The sequence below is a fragment of the Lithobates pipiens genome, unplaced genomic scaffold (assembly GCF_037356315.1).
Source record: "Lithobates pipiens isolate NorthernLeopardFrog02 unplaced genomic scaffold, aLitPip1_a1.2 Scaffold_8, whole genome shotgun sequence".
Taxonomy (NCBI): Eukaryota; Metazoa; Chordata; class Amphibia; order Anura; family Ranidae; genus Lithobates; species Lithobates pipiens.
Window position 1 is genome coordinate 553,330,124 of NW_027507903.1, and position 8,983 is coordinate 553,339,106.

General features: G+C 38.9%; 1 protein-coding gene across 1 annotated transcript; it reads right to left on the reverse strand.

The window, feature by feature from the left end:
• Window positions 1-759: 759 nt before the first annotated feature.
• Window positions 760-3,042, reverse strand: LOC143963632 (nodal homolog 2-A-like). The gene is made up of 3 exons (XM_077473320.1): window positions 2,700-3,042; window positions 1,463-2,184; window positions 760-912 (listed from the first exon to the last, which is right to left on the reverse strand). Exons 1-3 carry the CDS (start codon window positions 2,983-2,985, stop codon window positions 760-762), a joined length of 1,161 nt encoding a protein of 386 aa, XP_077329446.1. The 5' UTR covers window positions 2,986-3,042.
• Between the last annotated feature and the right edge of the window lie 5,941 nt (window positions 3,043-8,983).

Consider the following 8,983-nt stretch of genomic DNA (forward strand, 5'->3'; position numbering starts at 1 on the left):
AACTTCAGCAATTTAGCAATATTATTTTCTATCTCAGTTGCATCATTCAGCGTGTAATCTTTTGAAAGTAAATCTTGTAAAATAATATGTATAACAAGATTCAAAGCCATTTTCTCTCCTCCACAAGATCTAGGCCATTCCAGCAAGTTCAAGAACAATGCAAATCAAAAAACAAAATTGGGAATGGAAAACACGTCAAGGAAGCATTTAAAATATTTGTTTTCTTCTAAATGTTTTTTTTTTTTGCCTGCACTTTTTTAAGTTGGTGACAAGGACTACTTAAGTCTGTGTATTAAAGTCAAAATCCACCATTTTCTGCACAAGTCTTATCAAAAACATTTTAGGGGCTCTACTGGAAAGCTTGAACTCCATATTCCCATTGCCCAATTAGTGCTATCAAACAATAAAGAAAATGAAACAGATGTATTTTATTCATTATATTTTAATGGATATTAATCATACAATGAATGTATTGTAAATGACAGAATACATTTTAGGCAATAAAAAATATAAATATTTAAAAAAGTATTTGCCCTTCATAAGCCAGGTTTTATCTCCAGTTCATGGCAATAATGTAGGCCAGCAATGGAAGTTTATTTTCTTCCTCTGGCTCAAGTTTTCAGTTTTTGAACTCTTTTTAACTTAAAGCAGAGAGTTCAGCAGGCCTTTCACCAGACACTGCAAAGTGCCATTATTCATTTAAAGTCACTGCTTACTTTGCATCTTTTCAATACTTGTGACGTATGTTTAAGCAGTTCCTCAATGACATCCACATTCTTCTACAATCATATCTTCATGGTGTTTCATTACCACATCTCCATTCTCATTCATCATCATGGACAAAGGTGTCATTTTCACTGGGACACAGGAGGCACATTCAACTTTATCTGGATTGAATAGCTTCAGCAAACTCTGTAAAACAAAAAAATAGATATATGTTAGTTTACAAATCTACCAGAAAAGGATGATGCGCACATTAAACAATCCACATATTTAGCATGGCAATATACAATTAATACATCTATCATTCTTCTAAAGCAGACATGTCAAACTGGTTGAACTTCATGCATCCCATCTACATCTTTTTTATGGCCCTCAGCCAATATGGGGATTCAAAATGAACATGGCATTAGTTTACAGTAAGGTGAATTACATGAAAAAAAACAAGGCTTTTCAATTTGCCATACTGATCCCTAAACATAACTGTGAAATTCCATTAAATGCTGCCCTTTATAGAGTTTATCCAGATTTGGACTCCACATGTTTGAGTTTGACATGTCTGACCTAAGGAGTCAGGCTAGTTGACACTCCTCTAAGGCTCCATAAAGACCACTAAAACCATAATAAAAGTTACCAAGTTACATGCAATATTCCTCCAATGCTGTCCGTCTAATGGCACCATATATTAAAGAATTCTTGAAAAAGGCAAAGACAATTATCAGTGAAAAAAAATGACACTTACCATAATGTAAGCATGGTTTGTGGGTTTGAAGGGCTCACTTAAAGGAATGGGGCAGGCTCCTTCACATCTGTAGGCATTGAAATTCTTCGGGTAGATAATCAGATTTCCCCACCCGAACTTCTCAAAGTCCACCATCATATCAACCCTTTGACACAAGGGTTTTCCATCCTCCACGGTTCTGGATGGAAAGTGGTTCATTATGATGCTGTCTTTTGCATTTCTGTTCTTCCTGTGCCTTTTGATACCATGTTCACCTTTTACTTCTGGTGACATCACATATTTAGAAGACTCCACTGTTTGGATGAGGTTGGGATATCCATTGACATTAGCAGAAGGGTCGTCCTTTGTGAACACCATCAATACAACTCTTTCAGTAGATATGTCTTTGCAACCGTTCTCATGATCCTTCTCAGATGAGGTTCCACCCTCCATGATATCATCATAATCTGAACTTTGACGAAGGTTGAGATAACCATTCAAAATTTTAGTGAGGTTAAACACTGTCCAGGAGTCACCCATTGTTACAGAGGAATCAATTTGAAAAGACTGCAGAAGCAGTCTCTTGGAACCTTGTTCGCTGTGGTAAATATGCAGTGTCATATCTTGTGTTTTCTCTGTAGGATAAAGTTGAATCCTTAACTCTGCCAATTGAATCTCATTACTGCTTGAGAGAGAGGACATGTCAAAGTAGAGTGATCGATGATTGTCCATCTTGGTGCATTCTGGGGAAGAAAGAACAAAAAACATGACATAAATATCATTCTAATAATTCAAAGACATACTTAGTTTTTAGAATATATAAATCTATGGTGAAAATATATTAATAAATATATAAATAAATATTATTAAATAAATAAATAATACATACATCAATTAAAGATTGTTATATAAAGCAATATTCTTTAAAATGATGTTTACCATTTAAAATAAATCTTTAGGCAGTAGGCGATGTATGTGAAACTGCTAAGGCAAATCTGTCATATATGAGATATATCAAGAGTGTTATAGGGAAGATTAAAAATACAAAAGCACATACTTTTAAGTTAGTTTTATCACTGTTACAGAATCAGCTATAAGAAATAAATTGCACTTAATTGAAATGGCTGACACAAAAAGTGTTCTAGGCCTTCTCTGTGGAAGATAATCTAACCTATCAATAATGAAATTATCATTACATTTAGGTAATAAAGCAGCATGTTACATTGTTATGTGGGAAAATATACACTTATGTACTTACTTTTGGCAGTAAGTCTTAGGACAGTATCTGATTCTTGAAGGATGGAATGCTCCAGGCTGGACAGACCTGTGTCATTCCCCATAAGGAGGCTCTGATAGAGCTGCATCATAAATGGTGAGTACTTCTTATTTGAAGAGTATGCTTGTCCATCAGGACTGCTTGAAGGTCTTAATCCATGGTTAGATTGTTGAAGAGGAATTCTTGTTTGGCTTCCTTGCATAAAGGCTGGCAATCCCTGGACCATGGAGATGGTTGTGAGGTAGAGAATGACATTCAGCCAGGTCATTTCTTCTCAGATTTCCTGTACCCTCTCTTGACTTGTAATGTCTCAGGAGATGTTCATCAGAAGATCTGCAAGCCTGAAGTGAAGTCCTTATGATTGCTTTGTTTTTTATATGGTTGGATGAATAGGATCCATGTTCACACCTGTGACCTTTCATGTCATTGACCTCAACATCAAAGACTATCACGGTAACTGTCAGGTATAAAGTCATCCTTTCATGTTAGTAACACATGCTCAAAATTCTATGAGCTAAATATGCATTATTTAAATGAGATATGATAATCTGTTAACAGTATCAAGTAAACAGAAACTATTGTATTATTTTAATGCAGAAACTGAAACTTTGTCGGTAATATATTTCTTTACATTTACACAAAATATATTTCTGAAATATTCTTGCCTTTAGGGAACAATATAGTTCCAATTATAGAAATAGCAGCAAATTATGGTAATGAATTGTAATTATTGTATATTATTATTTGTTCTGAGCTACAGAAGAAAAGTATTATATTGCACTATATTATATTATATTATATTATATTATATTCTGTTTTCTTTAAGTGACGGCGACAAGTGTATGTTTGGTAGCGTTTTGATTTTGAGTATGTAAGATATTGCCTTTTAAGCATAGTCTCCTGACGTATGTTAGGTTATTTAAAGCATACTACCCATATATCCCATTTACATTTTTTTATACAGTCAGATATTATAATAAAAAAAATGAATATAAGTATATAATTAGTAATGTTTACTAAGAATCGTCTCATTCTATTTTAATGTATATGTTTGTTATTTGATATATACAGTACATACTATACCATCCATACCATAATTAAATTATCATATACCATACACAACTCGATGTTTGAAACATATTGCCAATATATCATTAGTCTTATATTGACTGACATGTGCTCTCCTAATTGACCACATGATAGAATTTTGAGATTTTCAGATATGCAAGGTAGGATGTCACATGACAAAATTATTGTAAAATTCTCTGAGGCATCATAATAATATTAACCACTTTCAGACCGGACCAATTTGCTGGTCAAAGACCAGACCACTTTTTGCGATTCGGCACTGCGTCGCTTTAACTGACAATTGCGTGGTCGTGCGACGTGGCTCCCAAGCAAAATTGACGTCCTTTTTTTCCCACAAATAGAGCTTTCTTTTGGTGGTATTTGATCACCCCTGCGGTTTTTATTTTTTGCACTATAAACAAAAATAGAGTGACAATTTTGAAAAAAACGCATTAATTTTTACTTTTTGTTATAATAAATATCCCCCAAAAATATATAAAAAAACATTTTTTTCCCTCAGTTTAGGCCGATATGTATTCTTCTACATATTTTTGGTAAAAAAAATCGCAATAAGCGATTATTGATTGGTTTGCGCAAAAGTTATAGCGTTTACAAAATAGGGATAGTTTTATAGCATTTTTATTAATAATTTTTTATTATTATTTTTTTACTAGTAATGGCGGCGATCAGCAATTTTTATTGTGACTTCGACAGTGTGGGGGACCCATCGGACATTTTTGACACATTTTTGGGACCATTGTCATTTATACAGTAATCACTGCTATATAAATGCAGTGATTCCTGTGTAAATGACACTGGCAGTGAAGGGGTTAACCAGTGGGTGGCAGTGTAGGGGTTAAGTGTTCCTAGGGGTGTGTTACTAACTGTGGGGGGGTTGGGCTTTCATTTTTGTGAACACTGATCTCTGCTCCAAACACATGGAGCAGAGATCAGCGTCACTAGTTGCTAGGCAGAATGGAGAAATGCTGTTTACTCTGCATTTCCTCCATTCGGCCGCTCCGTGAGACGATCGCGGGGATGCCCGCGGCGATCGAGTCCGCGGGTCCCGCGACTGGACTCACGGGGGTCCCGACCAGCGCAGGAGCGCGCCGCCGGCGGCGCGCTCCCGATGGCAGGGTGGCATTGAATATTGGAAGTACCTGTACGCCAATATGCCTGCCTGTGCCATTCTGTCAACGTACATCGTCGTGCGCTGGTCGGGAAGTGGTTAAAATAATAATAATAAACTATACTTTATATTTTTTTTTTTGCATGATCTACAAACATTAAACTTCAGTAAAATATCATGAAAATCCAAATTTTAACCATTTGAGACATCATAAGGAATTACAATTAATTACTTATTAGCTCTAATAGTTTATTTGTAGACTAGTTTGCAATATGAAAATCCTTTGTATATGCAAAGCATCAATTCATGACCCATATAATTACTTTATCATTAGACATATTAGTTTGATACTTTTGACAAACCCGCTTTATGGAATATTATGGAATTGGAATATGGAATTCTAAAATTGTTTTATAGCATGGAATTTGATTCAACGGAGGGAGAAGGCGGAGCCTAGCCGAGAGGTAATGCTTAGAGCTCCATTCTCAGCAGGACAACGGAGCCATATAACGGCGGAGGTAACTTGACCCTCAGCATATATATCATACCAAACGGTAGATAAATATCCCTACCTTACATTGGTGACATTCGGGGGGTCAGAGGAGACTCATGAGGCAGAAAATTAACAAGAAAGCGCCGCCTCACACACACAGCAGTATGGCACTGAAACCCTCCCCCTCTGAGGGGAGACACAGTGAGGAGAACAAACAGACAACCCCTTCTGCTGCTTTACATAAAGGTGTTCTCTCATTAAAAGCACATAGTCTCTCTAACCAAATACCTGAGAAAAATATGTCAGTTCTGGAGAATTTAGAACTTTCCACACAAAAAGATTTATCCCCTCCTGTAACGCTGAAACAAATAGAAAATCTGCTTCAAAAATCACTGAAAACCACTGCAGATATCATCACCACAAACCTTACCAAAGAAATTAGAATACTTGGTCAGCGTACATCAGCACTGGAAATTAGAGCAGACGATCTGGAAAATTATACATCTAACATTGCCTCAGAAATTGATTTTCTTAAAGAGGAAAATGACATATTACAATCCAAATTGGAGGATTTCGAAAATCGTGCAAGACACTCCAATATACGTATTAGAGGAATACCCGAATCGGTGACTGATTTAAACGGTGCTATTACTGCACTTTTTCAAGAATTACAACCAGCTATCCCACTAGAGCATTTTGAAATGGACTGGGTTCATAGAGCCCTAGCACCAAAGAAAATAGATGGTCCTCCCCGTGACATTATCGCAAAATTGCATTTCTACCGCACTAAGGAACTACTGCTAAATACAGCTAGAAATAAAGATCCCCTAATTTTCCAGGGTCATAAATATCAATTATTCACAGACCTCTCACAGATTACAGTCAACAAAAGAAGAACCCCGAAACCACTACTGCAAATATTACAGCGAAATGACATAATCTACCAATGGGGCTTTCCTTTCTCAGTGCGTTTTACTTTCCAAAGTCGCAAATATATGTGCCGAACAGCTAAGGACCTGAAAACTACTTTACAGAAACTAGGGATGATAAACACATCAAGAGATGCTGCGGACACTCGCCAAAAATCATCCTCATATGCTAATACTCCCTCCTCTGCTTCCAGAAGAGAAGAAGACTACAATCCACAGAAAAGAAGTCGCATACAATCTCCACTTCCAGATCTGGCTGACACTATGGACTGATAAACACTTGTACTGAGGCTACTATCTTGCCTTTTCAACAGAATGGCTACTGCCGAGTTTTTTCTCTGACTTCCAATCAATAATTTTATCATAATCTTATTTAAGAAATGTTCCTAATAATTTAGGCACCTTATTATAACTTTTTTTTTTCTCTCTCTTCTCTTCTTACGCTCTGAGGTTGCCTTAATCTTACATTTTTATTTTTTGCTTGAAAAATGAAATTATATGATTGGCTCTTGGTGTCCTGCAGGGAAGTTCCTTGCACCCTCTCTTGCTACCCTCAGCAGCTCGGTGTACACCGGGCAGTTGGCAGTGGCCCATGTACCCTTGGAGGGAGAGATTTTCTCCTCCCAACGGACACATTAAGAACATAGATATGTTAAGATATATTTCAATATTGTATATTAATTGTATTTTCTTTTTCAGTCATTATCTCCTTTCCCTCCACCCCTATACCCTGGAGACAAATAATTTGTTATATGACACACGTTCTAACATAAACACCAACACATATTTACTTTTCCCAACTCCATGGCCCCATTAAACATCATATCATTAAATACTCAGGGACTAAACGTTCCACACAAACGCACTAAAGCCTTCCGCACATTTTCATCCAAGAAAGCACATATAGTTTGCCTCCAAGAGACTCATTTTGCGTCACAATCCACTCCCAAATTTTTCAGTAAAGACTACCCCCAAGTATACACAGCTTCGGCCTCCTCTAAAAAACGAGGCGTGCTTATAGCTTTCCATTGCAATACACCATTTTCACTAATGAAGGAAATCAAGGATCCAGAAGGTCGTTACTTGATTCTTAAAGGTCACCTACTTGATACCGCTATCACCATTACATCATACTACGCTCCTAACAAAAATCCTATTTCTTTTCTTTCTCATTTATTTCAAACTATAGAACACCACAAAATAGGTACTACAATTCTATGTGGAGATTCTAATCAGACCATATTCCTATTTTTGGATAAATCACCAATCCCACAGTCACATACAGCAGACAAACAACTCTTATCAAAACTAATTACAAAACATAACCTAGTAGATACTTGGAGAGAACTGAATCCAACCAAGAGACAATACACACATTACCGTATATACTCGAGTATAAGCCGAGATTTTCAGCCTCTTTTTTGAGGCTGAAAGTGCCCCCCTCGGCTTATACTCGAGTCATCGCTGTCTGCCTGCTCGATCAGCGTGTCGAGCAGACAGACAGCGGACATTCTACCATTCAAACGCCGCGCCTCCGCCTCCGCATTCGCCTGTGATAGGCGGAACACTGAATTTCCCAGCAGCCTGTGTTCCGCCTATCACGGACATCGTCTCATCCTCGTACTACGGACGAGGATGAGACGATGTCCGTGATAGGCGGAACACAGGCTGCTGGGAAATTCAGTGTTCCGCCTATCACAGGCGAAGGCGGAGGCGGAGGCGCGGCGTTTGAATGGTAGAATGTCCGCCGAGGCGCCGACGAAGAGCGGCGATCCTGGCAAGGCACGGGACGGAGGCAAGGCAAGGCACGGCACGGGACGGAGGCAAGGCACGACACGGGACGGAGGCAAGGCACGGCACGGGACAGAGGCAAGGAGGCAAGGCACGGGACGGAGGCAAGGAGGCAAGGCACGGGACACAGGCTCGGGACACAGGTAGGCTGGACACACACACACACACACAGACACACACACACAGGGATGGATGGATACACACACACACAGGGATGGATGGATGGATGGAGACACACACACACAGGGATGGATGGATGGAGACACACACACACAGGGATGGATGGATGGATGGAGACACACACACACAGGGATGGATGGATGGATGGACACACACACACACAGGGATGGATGGATGGATGGACACACACACACACACAGGGATGGATGGACGGACACACAGGGATGGACGGACACACAGGGATGGACGGACACACAGGGATGGACGGACACACACACAGGGATGGACGGACACACAGGGATGGACGGACACACAGGGATGGACGGACACACAGGGATGGACGGACACACACACAGGGATGGACAGGCATGTCTCACCCTCGGCTTATACACGAGTCAATAAGTTTGCCAGTTTTTTTGGGGGTAAATTGGGGGCCTCGGCTTATATTCGGGTCGGCCTATACTCGAGTATATACGGTACTCGTTCCCTCAACGCTCATTCTCTAGGATAGACCATATATTTATGTCCATAGGGCTAATTCCAGAAATAATATCTACAAAAATTATTCCCATCCCATGGTCCGATCATAGTGCAGGCTACATTACTGTTGCCTCTATAATTCCAAAAAAAAAGATCCAACATGGATATTAAGAGATTTCCTACTCAAAAATCCAGC

Coding starts and splice junctions, on each gene's coding strand:
- LOC143963632 (XM_077473320.1), bottom strand. CDS start 2,985: ATGACCTGGCTGAATGTCATTCTCTACCTCACAACCATCTCCATGGTC. Junction 2,185..2,699: donor CCTAAGACTTACTGCCAAAA/GTAAGTACATAA, acceptor TTTCTTCCCCAG/AATGCACCAAGATGGACAAT. Junction 913..1,462: donor CAAACCATGCTTACATTATG/GTAAGTGTCATT, acceptor TTTGTTTTACAG/AGTTTGCTGAAGCTATTCAA.